This window comes from Dipodomys spectabilis, unplaced genomic scaffold (assembly GCF_019054845.1).
Source record: "Dipodomys spectabilis isolate Male_0828 unplaced genomic scaffold, ASM1905484v1 ptg000635l, whole genome shotgun sequence".
NCBI classification, from domain to species: domain Eukaryota; kingdom Metazoa; phylum Chordata; class Mammalia; order Rodentia; family Heteromyidae; genus Dipodomys; species Dipodomys spectabilis.
This window is the reverse complement of record NW_024871312.1, coordinates 608,611-630,232: the sequence shown is the minus strand read 5'-3', so window position 1 is coordinate 630,232 and position 21,622 is coordinate 608,611. Positions and strand designations below refer to the sequence as shown.

Below are 21,622 nucleotides of genomic sequence, written 5' to 3'. Positions count from 1 at the left end.
TCGTGGGGCCTGAACTCTGGGCCTGGGCGCTGTCCCTCAGCTCTTCAGCTCAAGGCTAGCGCTCTACCACTTGAGCCACAGCGCCACTTCCAGCTTTTTGCTTATGTGGTGCTGAGGAATCAAACCCAGGGCCTCATGCATGCAAGGCAAGCACTCTACCACTGAGCCACCTTCCCAGCCCTTAAGGCTTATTTTAAAAGAAACAAATCTAGCCAGGTACCAGTGGCTCACACTTGTAATCTTAACTACTCAGGAGACTGAGATCTATGGATCAAGGTTCAAAGCCAACTTGCACAGGAAAGTCCTTGAGACTTATAGCTCCAATTAACTACTAAAAAGCCAGAAGAGGAGCTGTGGCTCAAGTGGTAGACCAGCCTTGAGCGAAAAAGCTCAGGGACAGCACCCAGGCTCTGAGTCCCAGGACAGGCATGCACCCACATGTGCGCATACACACTATCTAAAATAAGTTTTGTTGATTCTGTTACATAAGGTTATTTAGAGGATTTTTTTTTTTTGGTAAAGCCACCTAGTTATTCTTTGAACATTGATTGAGTAGTTATTATTTGTTTGATTCTCAGTGGCTGAGAATAAGAAACACAAATTTACTCAAAATGAGCAGGTTTCCTTTAGAACCCATTCATTGTTGTGCCTCTTTATATTGAACTTCATATGCTTATAAAACTGTGGTTACTTCCTTTTCTTATTGTGAATGTATGACGTTCCTAATTGGAAGGCAAGAAGTTCTTTTTTTTCTTTTTTCTTTTCTTTCCTTTTTTTTTTTTTGTCGGTCGTGGGGCTTGAACTCTGGGCTTGGGCGCTGTCCCTGCACTCTTCAGCTCAAGGTGAGTGCTCTACCGCTTGAGCCACAGCGCCACTTCCGGTTTTGTAGCAGTTTATTGGAGATAAGAGTCTCCTGGACTTCCCTGCCCGGGCTGGCTTTGAACCAAGATCCTCAGATCTCAGCCTCCTGAGTAGCTAGGATTACAGGTGTGAGCCACTGGCGCCCAGCTGAGAAGTTCTTTAAATGGAAGTTATGTTTGTAGTCTTTTGCCCCTAACATAATGTTACATGATTGACTGATTAAGGTTGCTTAGTCCAGGCTCCAAAACAGGTTACTACTGTGGTTAAAAAAATCAAACCAAAGAAACCACCCCTTTTATTTTCTTGAATTATGCAGGAACATAGTTGAATACCTTGGCTTCACTAACTTGATGGTTTCTGAAACTTTCATTTTAAAATTGTCTTAGACAGTCAGTACTAGAGAAGTCATATTTCTGCTTTAATATGAGCCCTGTTTTAGAATTTGATAACCTGAGCTTGTAAATTTCAAAAGTTCACTTTTAACCCAGTTTTGAACAATATAAATATTAATTGAGGGCATTCTGTACAGGCGAAAAAGTGTCGTTTGCCTCAAAACAATGTTTATGGTAATAAAAATGGTTACTAAAGATTGATTGCATATCTTGTACAATATCTTGAGAAACAATTTTATCTTCAAAAGATTTTTATATTTCATTAGTGGCTTTTTCCCTAAAACTACTAGTCCTTTGCAAATTCATTAATGTTACTTCTAATATCATATGATTATGTGCTACTAAGAACACCTTAATCTCTTTATTACAGCATAAACATACAGGAAAACACAGCTGCGTTCATTAGAGCTATTCAGCTACATGTGGACCCTAATGTTCAGTTGGTAAGTTCAGGGCATTTTTTGGATTTTTTGATGTACAGTACACATGTTTTTGAATATTCTGTTCCATGGTAGGCTTGCAAATTACTATGCATTTCCCTAAAATACTTAAGAAAGTATTACTATTTGTCAGTGCTTTATTTTCTTAGCTCTACCAGTTTAAGTGTTTATTATTAGCCTTCTGACAGCTTCTGTTGCTTGCATTTTTTTCCAGCTTGTTGAGGGTCATCTTTTACTTAAATTGACTCTCATTAGGGTACCCATGGCTCCATGTTTCTGCTTCCTCTGAAACCCTGCCATCTGTGTACTATATCTTCTATGAAAGCCATTTCCTCTGGCACTGTACCACCATGTTGGACACTTGCAGTTGCCTTATTTCCCAAAGTTGTATGTGTGACCTTGTGTGTGTTTGTACCAACTACATGCAGGTGTAACAGAGTGGAGCTAAAGTATGATTAAACCATACTCCAACTTTGTTGTTTGTTTTTGTTGCTGTTGTTTGAGGCCAGAACTCTTAACTCTGTATCTGACACTTTCACCCATAGGCTGGTATGCTACCAACTGAGTCAAGCCTCCAGCCCCTAAACTCCAAGTTTTTAGACATTCTGGATATTCTTACTCTTCTTACAAGATCGCTGCCTACCCAGATACCACATTGTTTTTCCTGATATTTTGCTTTCTCTTTAGCCTCCCCAGTTCATTTAGCCCACCTCCCAACATGCTTGTTCATATCTCATGAAAAACAGTATTAGCCATGTTTCTCTTTCAGTCATACACATACAAAAATGTCTATGTTATACTAAGTGAATAGGATTCTCACTGTGAGGCTCATTTTTTATGTAAATGAAACAAAACTTTGAGAAACATTGTGAGAATATACAAAGAACTTTCATATACCTTTCCTAGAATCTTGTCTGACATGTAACCATATTTCTTTATCATTACCATGTTTGCTAGTATCATTTCCTAAACTATTGGAGGGTAAGTTACACGCAGTTACTCTTGAATCCTTGTTGCACATTTCCTGAAAAAGAGGCACTGCCTTGCAGAGCCATGGAAAACCAACTGACCATAGGAGAAAGCAGTAATAGGAAGAGACTTTGAGAACACAAACATTCAATTCAAGAGAAAAGTGAGGAGGAAGGGAAAGCAAAGAGAGATAGCTAGAACTGGCTAGAGAAGGGCTTTGCTTGATTCATTTATCAGTGGTTTAAAGGCCATTTAAGACAACTGTAGGTACATTAATATTGTTTCTTGGAAACTTAGGAGCAAAAGATGTTTAGAGGCTTCACTTTTTTCCAGAAACTCTTCCCAGACATAAGTAAACTGATTTCATCTTGTGTTGCTTTCTTTGTCTTTAGGTGATGTGTATTTTGCCTTCCAATCAAAAGAACTGTTACGATTCCATTAAAAAATACCTGAGCTCTGACTGCCCGGTCCCAAGCCAGTGTGTGCTTGCTCAGACCTTGAGCAGACAGGGGATAATGATGAGTATTGCCACCAAGATTGCCATGCAGATGATCTGTAAGCTCGGAGGGGAGCTGTGGGCCGTCGAGATTCCAGTGAGGACTCCATTACACTTTTCCTTTCAGTGAACAACTTTTAAATCAAAGTAGGCTCCCCCGATACTCTTGGGAGGCTGGCTCCAGGAACCCCTGAGGATACCAAAACCTGCAGATGTGATATCTGCATATAACCTATGCTCTTTTTCTTGTGTACTTTAAATCATCTCTAGATCTCCTCTAATAGCTAATACAATGTAAATACAAAACTCACTGACATGCAGGACCAACTGTGTTTTGGGGGCCCTGGGTTGTGGAATTATACAACCACTGCAGCAATACCCCAAGAGAAGGTGAAGCGTGACCCCTCTTCTCAAGGAATTTTAATTCAGCTGCTAACATAGAAGAAGAATGAATTTTTTTTCATGAAAAAGAATCTAGTTCATCTGCTTGGCGATGGGGTGGGGAACTGCTATACTGAAGTCTGTATTCTGTGGCCTCTACTTTTACCTACTTTCCACAGAGTGCTACTTTTTCAAGTAACCTTGCGTCCTGCGTGGGGTTCCCCAGCTCTTAAAGCATTTGCGAACCTAGGATCTGCCCCTTAGACCTCTCAACTCTAGCAGGAATTAAGAAAATCCTCTTTTATTTCCTCACCTGAGGCAGGCATGGAAAGAAGTTAGGAAAACCAGAAGTAAAGAATGTCACATTCCCATACATCGCCATAACCATGAAGACGAGTAGGCCCCTCAGCCTCCCTTCCCCCACATCCATTGACTTGAGGTGTGAACACACATGCCCTTGCAGGCTACCTGAAGCAATCTGAAGGAGTACAGTGGAATCTCTCTTCATATTCCTACAGGCCAGAGTAAGGGAAAGTAGATTCACCACCACTCTCCTAACCCTAGCCACTGGCATCCCAAGATTCAGCCCCACTGAGGCTGAAGGTTAAAGTGGCCTGTAGTGAGTCACTTAAGCAAAGCATGAATCATCTTCTTTCCTCCACCTTTAATTTTCTGGTTCTGGCTTAATAATATGGATCCTTAACTTAAAAAATTCAGTAACTGCCGGGCGCTGGTGGCTCACGCCTGTAATCCTAGCTACTCAGGAGGCTGAGATCTGAGGATCGCGGTTCAAAGCCAGCCCGGGCAGGAGAGACCGTGAGACTCCTATCTCCAATAAACCACGAGAAAACCAGAAGTGGCGCTGTAGCTCAAGTGGTAGAGTGCTCGCCTTTAGCTGAAGAGCTGAGGGACAGCGCCCAGGCCCAGAGTTCAAGCCCCACGACTGACCAAAAAAAAAAAAAAAAAAAAAAAATTCAGTAACTGCAGACAACTTTTTGAATGTCAGATTAAGCCTGGCAGCAATGGCTCACACCTGTAATCCTAGCTACTCAGGAGGCTGAGATCTGAGGATCACGGTTCAAAGCCAGCTGGGCAAGAAAAGCTGTGACACTCTTATCTCCAGTAAACCACCAGAAAACCGGAAGTGACGCTGTGGCTCCAAGTGGTAGAGCGCTAGGCTTGAGCTGAAGAGCTGAGGGATAGCACCCAGGCCCAGAGTTCAAGCCCTACAACCAACACACACACACACACACACACACACACACACACACACACACACACACACACAAAGAAGCCGGGTGCTGGTGGCTCATGCCTGTAATCCTAGCTACTCAGGATCTGAGGATCACAGTTCAAAGCCAGCCCAGGCAGGAAAGTCCATGAAACTCTTTATCTCCTATAAACCACCAGAAAACCAGAAGTGGCACCGTAGCTCAAGTGGTAGAACGCTAGCCTTGAGCTGAAGAGCTGAGGGATAGAGCTCAGGCCCAGAGTTCAAGCCCCACAACCAACAAAAACAACAACAAAAAAGGCTAAGCAAGAGCACAGGGCCCTTAGTTCAAGCCCTAGTACTGCCACAAAAATAGTCATTTTAACCATTACTCACAATAGTCATTATTCATATTGAAATTAATCATAACAAAGTCATAGTAATCATACTAATCACTGGCTAAATATAATTGAGTTAAATCATGACAAATTTACTTTTTCAGTTAAAGTCCCTGATGGTGGTTGGTATCGATCTCTGTAAAGATGCCTTCAACAAGGAGGAGGTGGTGGTTGGATTTGTGGCCAGTGTTAACCCCAGAATCACCAGGTACTTTTAAAGTAACTATTGCGGTCTTATCAGGCTGTGTCTATCAGGCTTATAACCCAGGCTGGCTGACCTTGTCATCCTCCAACCCCCAAGTGCCTGATTACAGGCATGTGTTATCATGCCTGGCTTCAACTAGACGTTTAACTGTAGTTCAATGAAAAAATGTAAATGATTTGCTCATTTTAAACACTAACACTTAATGATTATAAAGAATACTTACATATAAAAATATTTTTCTCTGGGTTCTGGTGGCTCATACCTATAATCCTTGCTACTCAAAAGGCTAAGATCTGAGGATTACAATTTGAAGTCCGCCTGGACAGGAATGTCTGTGAGACTTATCTATAAATAACCACCAAAACTTGCAGTACAGCTGTGGCTTAAGTGGTAGAATGCTAGCCTTGCACAAAAGTTCAAGGACAGTATCCCAAGCCCTGAGTTCAAACTCCAGGACTGGCACAAATTTTTTTTTACAATATTGGTGTAGTATGTTGCCACACATCATGGTTCAAAGCCAGCCTGGACAGGAGAGTCCATCAGACTTTTATCTCCAATTAGTTACCAGAAAACTGGAAGTGGTGCTCCGATTCAAGTGGTAGAGCACCAGTCTTGAGGAAAAAAGCTCAGGGACAGTGCCAAGGCCCTGAGTTCAAGTTCCACAACTGACAGAAAAAAAACCTATATATACATATATGTATATAATATATAATATGTGTGTATGTATGTATGTATATATGTTGCCTTGGTTTTTACTACAAAAATGTACTGAAAGTTGTCCATCAGACTTCTAGACTTCCATGGAGACACTCTGATCCATGGGTAGTTTTCAAATGCTTTTATCTATGTGTGTGTACTTGTATCTGTACATATATGTATGCGTATGTATATATTACTGTATGTATATGTGTGCATATGTATGTGTATATATATGAGTGTGTGTGATTATATGTGAGTGTATGTGTATATGTGTTGTGCATATATGTGAGTGTATGTGTGTAAGTGCATGAGTACATAAAGGGGTGGGGAGAGAGATGGGGAGAGACAGAGAGCAAAGGTGACCCCAGTGACCATCTTCAAATGTAGGTCATACCTCCTAGTAACATTCAGCCATTAATTCAGTGGTTTAATTTATTGATAGAATTAGCACCTTCACAATCCAGTCACCTTCAATAGCTCTGCCTACTAAAGAATAATCCTACAACACACAAGCCTTTTAGGGGGCATTTTATACCCAAACCATAGAGTATATTATGTTGTGATATTCATTTTCCAAGTGCTTTTAACTAATGACTTTATCATGAGAACTTCTTAAATTTAGATAGGTTGATGGCTAAATTCAAATGAATCACCTATAGAAATGGAGGCTAATGCCTGAGAAATTCTTGAGGATTTTAAAAGCATAAGAGCTACTGCTAAACTAATATGTCCAATAATAATTAATAATAGTCCAATTATTATTATTATACAGCAGCCTCTGTTAGTGTTCACTATATTCCAAATTCTGTCCTAAATATTTGTATATATCATTGAGCTTAATGTTTATCACAGACCTTGGAGGTAGTAAGTATTTGACTGTTTTGGCAATCTCTTTGGTACAATTGGAGAAATTAAGATGAAGTTCACATAGCCAGCCCATGTAACTGGGGAGTAGCCAGGGCTGGCACCCCAGTGCCAACCCTGTGGTTTCAAAGTAACAATAAATTGATTCTTGGATGAGGTTCTTTTTAATATAATTGTGATCACATAACATATACCAAATTATGAACATTGATTTTCATGTCTACTTCTTAATTTAGTATTACTACATATTTAGAGTAGGAATATTGAAGCTGAACCTTACTCTTATCTTTTGCTTGCTTTAGGTGGTTTTCTCGCTGCATCCTTCAGAAAACAACAGCCAATATTGCAGACTGTTTGAAAGTCTTCATGACTGGTACTAAAATTACAGCAGCAGGGTGGGCTGACTCAAATTTCACAAGCTTATAAACAGACCAGCTAGGCAGAAGCAAACTCACTAAACCTGCCAACTGTCACCTCATTGGGGATCCCAGATTTATGTGCTGACTCACAGCTAAAAAGTTGAAAAGGGAGGGAAGTTTGTTACCGCTGGTGGGCTCTGGAAAGCAGTCTGAAGGCCAAAAGAAAAAGTAGGTGTATGGCAGAGCTGTGTAAGTCTAGACACAGGAGACGAGTCTTTGGCTCTAGCATTTCCATGCTTACAGGCAAAGTGGGCACAACAGGAAAAGATGGAGAGATTGCAGAGGAGAAAGGAGACCCTATTAGCAGTGCAGGACTCCCAACTGTGTACAGATCTCCTCTCCTCCAGTGTGTATTTTCCAAGCTGTAAGCAGGGGTGATAATTTTTTAAATGAATTTGGTGAGCACTTTGATCATCTTGGATATATGATTAGCTTCTATCAAACTAAAATGAATTTTTACAATAAACTCTTCTAAAGTAATATTTATAATACGTACTTAAAAAGAATTACTGCATTCTATTACTTTGCCCCTCATTTCAAAAGCTGGTAAATTTAGCACTTGTTATTGTGTAGAAGTTAACATACAATTCTTACTCTTAGTTTCTACTGACAGTAGGTGGAGAAGTCATTTTCATATGTTTTCATATTTATTCTCATTAGGGAAGAAAAAGGTACAAACATAGCAAAGTCTATATCTACTGAGAAGTTGAAGATTAGAAGAAAAAGGCAAATGAAGCTGGGCACTGGTGGCTCATCCCTGTAATTCTAGGCTGAGATCTGAGGATCTCGGTTCAAAGCCAGCCCAGGCAGAAAAGTCCGTGAGACTCTTATCTCCAATAAATGAACAGAAAACCAGAAGTGGTGCTGTGGCTCAAGTGATAGAGCGCTTATCTTGAGCTGAAGAGCTGAGGGACAGCGCCCAGGCCCAGAGTATATGGCTTTAGGCACTTGTCTGTCGAATAAATTAAAATTTGAATTTGTTGCCTAAATATAAAAATTGGACTAAAGACATATGCTAAATTTAAGAATATATCATGTCATAGAGATCCTCAAATAGAGATGAAAGATGCTCTTAAAATCTTCCATTCTTATTAGACTATAACACAACCTTGATATTTCTCTATTCTGAATTACCCAAATTAGATAGTAAACCAAATTAGATACTGCTGTTTGTGTCTGAAATAGCAAAGTATTTTTAAAACACCAAAATATGTGGGAATGCTATTTTTGGTTGGCATCCTTCTTTACTTACACCAACTATTGCAGGAGCACTGAAAAAATGGTTCAAGCACAACCATGATTTGCCAGCACGGATAATCGTGTATCGTGATGGTGTTGGGAATGGCCAGCTAAAAACAGTTCTTGAATATGAAGTCCCACAGCTGCTGAGCAGCATCAGGGAATCCGGTTCAAGTACCAGGTATTGCTCTTTCTCTGCCACTTCCAAAGATAGCATGTCCAAACCAAAGTGCACAAACACGACTTTCTATGCAGCATGCTTCTGCACTGTGCCAGTGTGGCTGTATGGGTTTTCTGTGAGTGGTCAGGACGGCCTCACATCGACTGCAAACAGAAGCTGTGGGCTTCAGGTGGGTCGCCTAGAGAAAGATACCTCGGAGGCAGCAGACACAGACAGAAAGTCTTCAGGGCTGCTGTCAAATAAAGATGCTTATTGTGCTTACCATGTATAAAAAGTATGTTAATGTGCCTAGAAAACAACCTGTGGTTTCAGATTGAAGGCACAAGTAATACATGAGGATAAATTATAGGCATTGAGTTGCTGTGCTGAGTTATGGTGCTGAAAAGTGCTGGAAGGTGTGGGAACCATGAAAGAAATCCAAGCTACAGATGGAAATCAGACCATCTTGAACACAGCACCGCTCCCTCATTGCATTTGTACATTCAGCATTTCAGTACAGAATTTTCCTCGGTGAGAATGTGAAGTGGCAAAGGCAAGAAAGATATTAAAAATGCAAAATTAGGGCTGGGTGCCATGGCTCATGCTTATAATCCTAGCTACTCAGGAGGCTGAGATCAGAGAATTGTGGTTCAAAGCCAGCTTAGAAGCAAAGTGCTGGACTGGAGGAGAGACTCTCAGTGTCAGAGAGCTGGCCATGAGCAAGCAAACCTAGAAAACACAAGGCCTCCACGTTCAAGCCATGGTACCGGCAAGGACATTCTTCCTGCCCTTTAAACATCAGTGAGCCAAATGATTTGGCATAATACTTTTTGTAGCTAATGAAAACCATCTATTTTAAGGAAGGCAGTACTTTCTTTGTTTTGTGGTGTTTTCTGGTAAATTTTATTTATTTAGTATTAAGATTACAAAACTACATGGATTACTTTTCTGTTCCTGACTTTTGCCCCCAGGCTGTCTGTGCTCGTGGTCAGGAAGAAGTGCATGCCCCGGTTCTTTACAGAAGTGAGTCGCACCCTTCAGAACCCTCCTCTGGGCACTGTTGTAGATTCAGAAGCAACACATCCTGAGTGGTAAGAGATCCTGGAAAATCAGTTTTAGTGAGTATTCATGTGTCTTCCTTAGGTTTGGGCTCATTCTGTTTAATTTCATTTTATGACCTTCAGGTATGACTTTTACTTGGTCAGCCAGACTGCCCGTGGGGGAACTGTCAGCCCCACCCACTATAACATCATCTATGATGACAACAGCTTGAAGCCTGACCACATGCAGAGACTGACATTCAAACTCTGCCACCTGTACTATAACTGGCAGGTACGTAAGGCTGTTTACTGATGGTGCTCAAGAGTCCCATCTAGCTGGACAAAACTTGGAAAGAAAACAAGTGCTTCAGAGAACAAGGTTATTTCTTGATTATCATCTTGTTTTCCTTCCTCAGGGTCTGATCAGTGTCCCAGCACCATGCCAGTACGCACACAAGCTGACCTTTCTGGTGGCACAGAGCATCCACAAGGAGCCAAGCTTGGGCCTGGCTGATTGTCTCTTCTACCTCTGATGACATCGCCATCAGCATCACTTCATGCAAATGCAACAAGTAGTTGATACACTTCATACAAATCTGCCAACAGCTCAAGGCTGTCATGAGGGAAAGGGTTCAAGCTTAGTTTTAACTTCTGAGGGGAAAAAACTACAAATGCCTTAGTTTGAAAAAGTTATAAAGACAAGCCATTGGCTCACACCTGTAATCCTGGCTACTCAGGAAGCTGACATCTGAGGAGTGAAGTTTAAAGTCAGCCCCAGCAGGAAAGTCCTTAAGATTCTTTTTCTCTAACCACCAAAAGCCAGAAGTGGAGCAGTGACTCAAGTGGTTGAAAGCTGAGGGACAGTGCCCAGGCCCTGACACAGGACCAGAGTGTACATGTGCACACAAACATGGTACAATATTTTAAGTTTTATGCTTGGAGTAAAGTCTTAATGTAGCATGTGATTAAAATATCCCCTCACCTAAAATGATCTCACAAAGTTAAGTAGTGCCTGTTGTGTGCATGCTGGTAGGTGAGTGGTGTCTGATTTCCCTCCCTGAACTGATGAGCCATTGAACCCAAGGGCTTGTGCTTGCTAGGCAAGTGATCTGCCACCCGAGCGGTGTTCTCAGCCCCAGTGGCTTTCTTAAGTAATGTTATAGACCATCTTTTGGAATAGTTTAAATAATTATTAGAAGATAAAGAAATTTAGAACATCACACATGTTTATTGTTGCTGGGATTTTAAGTTGGCATTTAAGTGAACCCCTCATCACTGTCTAGTTTTATCAAAACCCAACCCACTTGCTCTTGTGATGTATCTTTATTTCAATTAATATCAGCCATTCTGGGTGTTGTCTGTGATTCTTTGTTCTAATTCTTTACTCTCTTTTCTGCATCAGCATTTTCCCCTTAACAATCCCTTTCTATTGTTGTTATAAGTAACTGTTATCTCTTCCATCTTAAAACATAAACCATTTATATATCTAGGTGTGCCACTCTATTTCTTTGCTGTTCTTCATAGAGACATGTCTGAAACAATCTGTACCTGATGCGTCCAGTTCTATTAAAACACAGCACTGCATGGAACCAATAACCTCCACTTGGCTCGTTTGCCAGTCAGCTGTCAATGTTTTCTGTGTGTCACAGCCTTTGACCCAGAGGTCATCAGAGGCAGGCTGTACCTCACCTCTAGGATACTACGCTCTCCATGCTGGGTCACTCAGTCTTTCTCTCCCATTAGCATATTCTCTTCTTAACCCTTCCATACCTGATGGTGAGAGCAAGTCTATGTGCAAAAGATATTTTCATGAAGGGAAATTTACAATGTCAAAGAAAGGTGACATGGAGGGCCGAGTTGGGGGGTGGCACATTTGCTTCATGGGACAAGGCAGCCACAGCCAGAGGCACCAGTGTAGCCATCATCCCACATTGCACTGAGACACCATTTCCACGTGAAGATGATCAAAGCACACTATACACATGCATAGACATATCACAACGAATCCCTTCTGTGCAATTGGTATACACCAATAAAAGAAGAAATGTTCTTTTCCAGTTGGAGAGTTTTGTTCAGATTGGTAGAAAGGCAGCTGACCTGGGGTACTCTAGTAGGAGTAATGACCTTCAATAGAGCATGAAGATAGAGTTTAAAAAGTGCCAAGCACTTTGCATGTGTGCTTAATTTCACAACTTATGCTTTAGACAAGAATGGCCATTTTACAGGTGGTCAAATGAAGATTAAAGATGTCACAGTTCCCTGGGTGCTGGTGGCTCACACCTGTATGTAATCCTAGCTATTCAGGAGGCTGAGATCTGAGGATCGCAGTTCGAAGCAGCTCAGGCCGGAAAGTCCATGAAACTCATCTCCAATGAACTACCAGAAAACCAGAAATGACACTGTGGCTCAAGTATTAGAGTGCTTATCTTGAACTGAAGAATTCAGGGACAGTGCTCAGGCCCAGAGTTTAAGCCCCACAACTGATAAAAAAAAAAAACCAAAAACTCATACAGTTCAAAGGTGATGAGATTAACAATGCTTAGAATGGGAGTTTGTCCTCATGTTTGTTTGACTGCAAAACCTGTACAGTAAACTACAGGACTCTACTGCCTTAATTAAACACACACACAAAACACAGCAAGAGTAAATTTTCTCCCAGAGCTCTTTTATAAGGAAGAGCACTGTATAATACCACGCCTTTGAAACCAAGGTACTGCACTGATACAGTGGTTGTCTTTGTTCTCATGATTTGTTGGTTTGGTTTGGTTTGGTTTTCTAGTCTTGGGGCTTGAACTCTGGGCCTGGGCACTGTCTCTGAGCTGCTTTTGCTCAAGGCTACCACTCTACCCCTTGAGCCACAGCTCCACTTCCAGCTTTTTCTGAGTAGTTTATTAGATAGTGACATAAGTTTTACAGACTCTCCTCACATCTCAGCCTCCTGAGTAACTGTGATTACATATATGAGCCACCATCTCTTCTCATCTTCAATGTGTTTTTCTGTTGATGTTTTCTTCCTTCAAAGCATAGGGTCCCGTACAGCAAGACCACCTAATCAGACCACTTGTATTTTGGTTAAGCAATGCATACCTATGGATAGTGCCTAAAATAATGGCTGCTTACCCTCTTCACCCACCAGGGGGCAGACTAGGACTGCCTATGAACAAGCCTGTCTCCATCTGATCAGTTTAGCTTTTTGTCTGAAAAAAACCATTGATTAAGTGGATGGTTTTCTGTTCTTCTACTTCCTGATGTGGTACCTAGGGTTCTTACTCCATGCTGTAGCTACTAAACTTGTCCTCCCGAAGCTCCCTCATTCTACACATTCCCTCAGGGAAGTGGTCTGTTCTCCAGAAGAATTCTACCTTTCGTAAATCTACCCATGAATCTACTGGTAGCTGATATGGAGCCTGGGGGTATGGAGACTGGGTTCAGACCTCACAGGCCCAGGGTCAGTTTCCACATAGCCCAGCAGTGAAAGGTTTCTCTTCCCAGAAGTGCTGTGAAGCCCACCAAGATTGCATATCTGACATCTCAAGAATTTGAGAACAGCTAAAAATGTGGGTGACACATTTCCAAGCAAGTCCTTCTGGTATCGTGAAACCCCAGATCTGCCTGTCTTTCTGAACTGAAGACCACCAACCCACTGCTTCATTTCTGCCCATGTCAGCATCTGGTCTGGCAGTGAAACCATCCTGACATGCGCTTCTGACAGAGTAAGTTCCAGTTATGAGCCTGTCCTGGGCTTACACTGGGCACTTTGCTTGCCTTCGCCTTCTGCGATCTTCACAACGTCTTGATGACTCAGGACAGGTGTTAACACCCCTGTTCCATAGCTCAGGGAACCAAGCTAACAGTGTGGAAATACTTGTTCATGAGCACAGAACTAACTGGCTTCAACGTCCCATTTTTCAAACTTGAAACTGTTCTCCTATCCTTTGTAGACCAAGGTAATATATGACAAGGAGCCTTTGCTCCTTCACTCCTTCTTTCCCTTACTGACTTTTTTTTTCATTTGTTAGAGATAGGAACACAAAGTGACAGTCTTCAGGGTGTGGAGCTTAATTCAAGATGATGACAGTTAGCTTTGATAGTGAGTTAGACCCTGCAAACAACTTTGGGGCCAGGACATGGAGCTGAGAGGTAGAACCATGCATTTTTCCAAAGGATGTATAACAAATACAAATACTCATACAAACGCTTTGTTATCAGTGGAGGGGACAATCATGATCTGAAGGGAGGGGACAATCATGATCTGAAGAGGAGAGCTTGCTTCAGTTTACCCACTTGCATTAGACTCTGCTCCCCCTCAATATGAAAGAGAACAAGAGGTCCCTTTCCAAGGAGGTGCCTCTTTCTAGAGGCTGTTTTGGAGAGAGGCCTGCCGGCCGGCTTTGAAAGACACTGGCATTCCTCTTTCAGGCTGACTGGGAGTTGTCCAGACCTGTCCTGGCAGCTGCAGGCACAGATCCTTGTCCTCTACCTCCCTGAAGAGACAGAAGTAGTTGTGTGCAGACAGATTCAACAAGGGCCTAGACATCTCTTAAAATGAGCCCTAGACATCAAAAGGAAGGAGACTCAGAATTCCTCCTTGCCAAACAACCCTCCTCCCCCCGCGCGCGCGCTCTCTCTCTCTCTCTCACACACACACACCGCCTCTCACCCCAGGCTCCCTCCTTCAAGTCCTCTAGACATGACCACCCTCACCACCTGGTCCCCGGCTGGGGGCCATCTGTATGATCTGTTCTGTGCATAATGAAGGGCTTTGGAGCAATCAGCTGTGGCCTTGGAATAGCCACTGACCATCTCCATTCCCCCACTTCAGTTTCATTTTCCCCTGCCCATCTCACTGGCCTGTTGTAATGGGAAATGAGATCATCCAAATGAAATTATTTAGCTAATTCAGAACTGATTACACTAATGACTGTTCTTATATTAACACATTGGTTTGCTAGTTTGGGCCACATGACTCAGGTAAGGAAACAAGACAGTTTTCAGAAAATAATCCACAAGAGTATAGAGTATGTGTTGATTAAAATGTCCCTGGCAGGCTGGGGATGTGGCTTAGTGGTAGAGTACTTGCCTAGCATGCATGGGCCTTGGGTCGATTCCTCAGTATTACAAAATAATTTTTTAATTAAAAAAAGAGACTCATATAAAAATGTCCCTGACAGACCTTTCAGCTGGAGAGTAAAGTGGGTTTCTTCACTCCCAAGGAAGAATACAATATAGAATGCCTGTGGCCTTTTGCTGATGGAATGGAGATAGAATGGAACCTCCACTTTAAGGATATCCTTATCCCCTTTAGAAAACAGCAAATAGAAAAGTCAAACCAGACATCTGGTTTACTTTTGAAAGAATATCTGCCTTCCTGCTGACATTAATTGGTACTCAGCATAAGTTTGATTGCTCAGCAGAAGCCCTATATGGCTAGAAGAGCACGTTTCCCAACTTTGTAAAATGTGGCTCGAAGGGGAAGAAGCTAAGAAATGGCCCCTTCCTCCCAGAGCAAAGCCCACCTAAACCACAGAAGCATGCATGTAAGCACTTATTAAAAGGAGACCAAGAAATATCAATGCCATAGCTTGTGAGAGCATCTTTATGAGCCCTACCACTCTTGAGTATATTTGAGAGCCAATTCAAACATGGCTTTCTGTTGAAATCCAAGCAATTATCTAAGGAAGCTTAACTGTATACACTGTGCTTAACTGTATACACTAGTGGGTTATACATTACTTACCCATTTGCTACTTGTGGGATTCAGAGCAGTTTTCTTATCACTAGTTTAAAATGTATTTATTCCTTTCGTGTGTTTTGTGTGTGTGCGTGTGTGTGTGTGTGTGTGTGTGTGTGTGTGTGTGTGTGTGTGTGATTGTTGTTGCTGTTTTGTTGTTGGTCATAGGGTATGAACTCAGGGCCTGGGTGCTGTCCTTGAGCACTTTTGCTCAAGGCTGGTGCTCTACCTCTTAAGCCACAGCACCACTTCCGGTTTTCTAGTGGTTAATTGTAGATCAGAGTCTTACAGACTTTCTGCCCTGGCTGGCTTCAAACCATGATCCTCAGATCTCAGCCTCCTGAGTAGCTAGGATGACAGGTGTGAGCCACCAGAGCCCAGCCATTTCCTTAGTTTTTGTGAGGAATTAATGTGCCTGACCTGTAGAAGGTATTCAAGACATTCTTATCATTCTGAATTGCTTCACCTAAGAAGTTTGCATTCTGGAAGGAAAACTGTAATAATTTGAATTTGTCATGAGGAAGTTAGTCCAATTCAAAACCTAGGAGTCACTCTTCACTCTCCCTTTCTCTCATTTGCCAAGTACCACATGTACTTTCAGTTATCTTTCCTATCTGTTCCTTTTCTAAAGTTTGTTTGCCAGTTCAGACCATTATCATATACAATGCCAGCCTCTTTATTAATCAGCTTTTTCATTAAAACCTATACACCAAGGAAGTGGTGCTGTGGCGCAAGAGGTAGAGCACTAGCCTTGAGCTAAAGAGCTCAGGGACAACACCCAGGCCCAGAGTTCAAGCCCTACAACCGACAGAAAAAAAAAAAAAAAAAGTAAAATCTATACACCTGACAACTGGAACATCAAAGGAGATTACCCATGTTTCTAAAAGAAGCCGAATGAGAAGGTTCTAGAGAGCGGTGGAGCAGGGCTGAGGGTTGCCTCAGCACCTGTCAGAGGCTGTCACGGTCTGTCTCTGTCTCTCTGTGCGTGGTCCTTCATACACTGCTCTATTTGCTTTTGGCTGGGCAAGCTCTGCTCTCCCTCAGCCTAGACGTGGGGGGAGCAGGTTGGCTCTTCTAGAAGTGCTGTAAACAGATACTATCTTAAGACGCTTCAGAGCCACTCCATTTGTATAAGCAGCCCCCCGTGTCCCCACACCCTTCTCATATCCCGTGCCTGTTCTCTAGGCCCTCTGAGGTTACTCCTGCTCAGAACAGCACTGGAGGCTCAAATCTGAACAGACTGTGGAGCAATTTTGTTTTTCTGGTACTGAAGCTTGAACTCAGGGCCTCAAGCTCTCACTTGGCCTTTTTGCTTATAGCTGATCCGAGACCACTAGAACCATGTCTTCACTTCCAGCTTTTTGCTGATTGTAGGGCAATAAAAGTCCTTTGGACTTGTCTGTGGGTGGCTCTAAACTGGGATTCTCAGATCTCAGCCTCTGGGGTAGCTAGGAATATAGGCCTGAGCCCTGGCACCCAACAAAGTAAATGATTTTATGCATTGAAATTCCATATAAGACCTAGTGTCCATGGTTCACACCTGTCATCCTCGCTACTCAGGAGACTGAGATCCACGGATCACAGTTCAAAGCCAGCCTGGGCAGGAAAGTCTGTGAGACTCTTATCTCCAGTAAATCACCGGAAGTTATACTGTGGTTCAAGTGGTAGAGCACTAGCCTTGAGCAAAAAAGAAGTTCAGGAACAGTGCACGGGCCCAGAGTTTAAGGCCAGAGTTTAGGACTGGCAATAACAATAACAATAATAATTAATAATAATTTCCATATAAGGAGGCTGACATGAGGTAGACACACAGCTCTGAATCAACAACTCCCAGCCTTCTGCAACGTCTACTTCTAAGAGACTGGGAAGGTGGGTTGGGCTTGCCTGGCCTTGCCTTGAATCAGATGTAAATCCTGGACAAATCTAAACTTAGCAATACTCTCTCCCCATGTTGAAACTCAGCTGGAGCAGCAACAGCATAGGAGCCAGCTACTTTTAGAAAACCATCTCCTTGGGGTGTAGTTCTGAGCAACAGAAACAGGTGATGGAAACTAGGTTCAGAAAGAAGAGCCAGATCAAATTCAGAAGCTGACCCAAGAATGAGGACTGCAAATCCAGGCTGATATTGTGGCTACTGTCAGTCAAAAGAAGCAGGTCAGAACCAGGCCAGCCCTCCCATGGCTGTTTTTGCAATGTAGGGAGGGGCAGAGAGGGAAGGGCTCTGATTTTTATGAGGATTATACTGTGTGTTCACTGCTTTCCATGTGGTATCTCATTGGTAGCCACTTTTATGGTTACTAAATGGAAGATCAGAAATGTTCAGCAACTTACCAAATGTCATGGCCATAAAGCAAAAAGCAGGTGTTCAAACCTTGGCATATTTAACATAAACTCTTAGCACTTTCCTCTAGGCTGCCCCCAGAAAAGCAGGAATGTGAATTTCAACTTTACTTGAGACCCATATGAACGGATCTCAAATCTTACCCCTCAAATCACCTGGGATCATATCCTAATGATTATATGGGTATCCATAAAAAAAAAATCACCTTACTATTGCTCAAGCATTGACATCAAGAAGTTCTAAGTAAATTGTAAGAATAGGTGTTTCACAGTCTTCCTGGGGACCTATTGCATAGCTTCCACAGGAACTATGCTGTGTGCTTAGAATAGCTGTATCCCCCGGGCAGGCAGAGGTAGGGTGGCCAGAGAAGAGTATGCCCAATTCACCCAGGTTCCACACCAGACAGTCAAGATACCTGGTCAGCAATGGTGCATTTCCACAAAGCTACTCTGGCTAAAAGTGGTCTCTTAAAATTCTCAAACCAAGTAAAGAACTAAAACAGCATTCCCACAAAGAGGGGGTCGACAAGATGGTGCCTTCACGTATTTTCAGCAGATCTGTTCTTGAAACCAGCGGGAAAGGGACTTTCTGACACACTTGCTCTCTGCCTGTGGGGCTCCCACTTGTTAGGTGTGGGGAACACTGTGGTGCACGGAGTGAATGTGACCTCTGCCTTCACAGACTTTGCACTTGATGAAGCTGTCCTCCCTCTGCTGTCTAAATCTCTATCTATACACCCAACAGAATCTTGCAAATTTCTGTTAGCCACTTTGATATTTCTTAAATGCTCAAGTTCAAAACACCCGTTCTAATGTTGTATGTGAATTCTGTTATCTGAGTAGAAAGAGATACTTTATTGTCAAGTTCTTTCTGGAGTGAATCTTGACACAAGAAGATCTCAGAACCTCAAAATAGCTCAGCAAGAAATTTAATACATGTCCAGTGACCCAAAGTCACCTATAGGCCCCTCAGCAGAAGGGTGCTGGCTGCAACACTGATCCTGAGCTCCTCTTCAGTTCAGGTCATGCATGGCCATTTCTTCCTGTGGAGTCCCAGACAGAAAGTCTTTATTTGTGTGCCCATCCTGGGGCTTGAACTCAGAGCCTAGCACTTTCTCTGAGCTTTTTTGCTCAAGGCTGAGCTAAAAATCTTTAAGTTCAGTCTAAAGACCTGGCATCTGGTGGAGGGAGTCGTTTGCATGGCCTTGAATCTCAGGTTAGAAATCCAACTGGTGTATCCTCAACCTTTAACACATAGGGGAAAAGAAAACAAACCCTTATTTAGATGTCACTTTTCTAAAACTTTCCTGGTCAAAGTAGACACATTTTGCTGGGCACCAGTTGTTCAAGCCTATAATCCTAGCTACTCAGGAGGCTGAGACCAGAGGATCGTGGTTTGAAGCCAGCCCAGGCAGGAAACTCCATGAGACTCTTATCTCTAACAAACGACTCAAAAAAACCAGAAGTGGAGCTGTAGCTCAAGTTGTAGAGTGCTCGGCTTGCGCAAAAGAAGCTCGGAATAGTCCCCAGGCCCTGAGTTCAAGCTCCACGACCGACAAAAAAACATAAAATTAAAAAAAAAATCGATCTCCTTTGTTGGTAAGCTTGCCATGCTTTCTTTCCTAAAATCACTCATTCCTGTTCTTAAATGAATATTTTTCCCTTTGCAAAATCCCAACAGTCACCCATCTGTCACCATTGTGCACTTACAAATCCACCAGTTCTGAGAACCTCTTTGGAAAGTGATGGTTCACAGCTTCTGACAGCTCTTCCTCCCAACAGGAATAGCTTTGCCACCTCTCCCTCTTTGCCACCTTCTGAAATGTTCGTGTCTGTCAGAAGTCTTAAATGCCTTCTCCCTGCCCTAGAAGGATGTTTTCAGAGTTGGACTCTTGCAGATGTTATAACTCAGGGCCGAGGTGCGAGGTGCTCCTCTCCTGGCTGCCAGTCCAGACGATTGGTGCATTCGTACCTGGTGAGCTCTGAGAACAACAGAGCGAGTCAGGTTCCAGCCATCCACCTTCGTGAGGCTGAGCGTGTCTGGGCACAGCTGCGTGGTTTGGATGGCGGCATCACTGCCCGAGCAGAGTTGGCTCAGTCAGAGCACTCCCGCTCTTTTTAAAGTCTGGGGCCCCAGGCTGAGATCACCTTTCTTCTTTTGACACAGAACAGATTTGCCTCCGAGTCCCTGTCCCTTCTGTCCTTAGGATTTCCTCTCAGGTAAGCAAGCTTTTACTTAACTGGTGCCCAGCCCGGGGAGCTTAACTTGGGGGGGCACCAGGAGAGCACTGAGTACTCAGGAGCGATCAGGAGACGCTTGATGAGAACAGCTGGTGACTCCAGAGCTGCACCCCCAGGTGAGCCCGGGGCCTCTGGGCTGGTCGTGAGCAGCAAGGCTGGCCACGAAGTCAGACTGAGGCTTGGGTTCCTACTCTAGTTGTGTGATGAGCTTGCCGGTGAGTCAGGTGGCAGTGGTTTCCTTTGCTCTATGGCCATCCATACCCCTTTTGCCCCCATAGTGACTGGTTTTGTGTTTGGATCCACCCTTCTAGAGTCTTGCAGAAAAGCAGAAGCTCGCTGGATAGCTGTGGCTTGGTTTCACTGAGTTGAGTGCTTTCCTTCTTCCCCAGGCATATAACAAGACACAAAGGGGTCCAGGAACCTGCCCCGGCATGCAGGCATCCCCTGTAAACAGGGCTGTGCTGCTGTGTGTTGGGAAGAAGTACTTGTTTACGCACGTGTTTTGAAGAAAATGAGTGTGAAATGGGAGGGGAAATAGAAGGAGAGAGGGGAAAAAAATGTCTCCAGGAGAGAATCTGAATGAGAACTTCTCAACTCAGACTAGTCAACCCAAAAGACAGTGACATGTTGAATGGTCTGTTTGGGGGTGGGTTTGGTGCATTCAGTTGCAGGGCATCTGGACTTGGCTATGGTCAAAAGTGCCGAGATGAACACAGGCGTGCAGGTGCCCTGCCGTACCTGGCACACATTCCTTTGGGTCAATGTCCAAGAGTGGTATAGACAGATTGTATGGTAGCTTTATCTTCAGGTTTTTTGGTATTGGTTTTGTCTTTTTATTTTTTTGAGCATACTCATACTGATTTCCATAGTAGCTTTACTGGTTTACATTCCTACCAACAATGTCCTAATGGTTCTTTTTTCCCCTTTTCATCACTCTATCCAGATTTTGTTATCCATATTCTTAATGATGGCCATTCTGGTTGACGTTTCTTTTCTTTTCTTTTTTGTCGGTTGTGGGGCCTGAACCCTGGGCCTGGGCACTGTCCCTGAGTCTTCAGCTCAAGCTAGCACTCTACCCCTTGAGCCACAGTGCCACTTCCAGCTTTTTCTGTTTATGTGGTGCTGAGAAATCGAACCCAGGTCCTCATGAATATGAGGCAAGCACTCTACCACTGAGCCACCTTCCCAGCTCTGATTTGCATTTCTTTATGGCCTGAGATGTTGAGCATCTCTTCATGTATCTGTTGGCCATTTGTAATTCTTGTGAGAAGTATCTGCTCAGTTCATTTGTCCATTTCTTAATTGGTTTATTAATTCTCTGGGAGTTTAGATTTGAGCTGCTTTTATACTCTGGTTATTAACCCTCTTTCGATGTATAACTGGCAGAGGTTCCCTCCCATTGTGTAGGCTGTCTTTTGAGCCTAATGACAGTCTTTGTTATGCAAAATATTTTTATCTTTGTAAAGTCTTGTCAATCCTTGTTTTGAACTCTAAAATAATCCAAATACAAAATATATTAGAATAGCTGTGTCCATTC

At 42.9% G+C, this 21,622-nt stretch overlaps 1 protein-coding gene across 1 annotated transcript in view; it reads left to right on the top strand.

Moving 5' to 3' along the window:
* The window catches only part of Piwil4 (piwi like RNA-mediated gene silencing 4), a 34,612-nt gene extending 24,274 nt beyond the window's left edge, over positions 1-10,338 (top strand). Inside the window, exons 14-21 of the mRNA XM_042671518.1 lie at positions 1,624-1,696; positions 3,055-3,255; positions 5,252-5,355; positions 7,218-7,288; positions 8,601-8,754; positions 9,705-9,824; positions 9,918-10,065; positions 10,190-10,338. Coding sequence (XP_042527452.1) covers positions 1,624-1,696; positions 3,055-3,255; positions 5,252-5,355; positions 7,218-7,288; positions 8,601-8,754; positions 9,705-9,824; positions 9,918-10,065; positions 10,190-10,306 — 988 coding nt within the window. The 3' untranslated portion in view covers positions 10,307-10,338. The remainder of the gene's footprint in view (positions 1-1,623; positions 1,697-3,054; positions 3,256-5,251; positions 5,356-7,217; positions 7,289-8,600; positions 8,755-9,704; positions 9,825-9,917; positions 10,066-10,189) is intronic.
* The last annotated feature ends 11,284 nt before the right edge of the window (positions 10,339-21,622 follow it).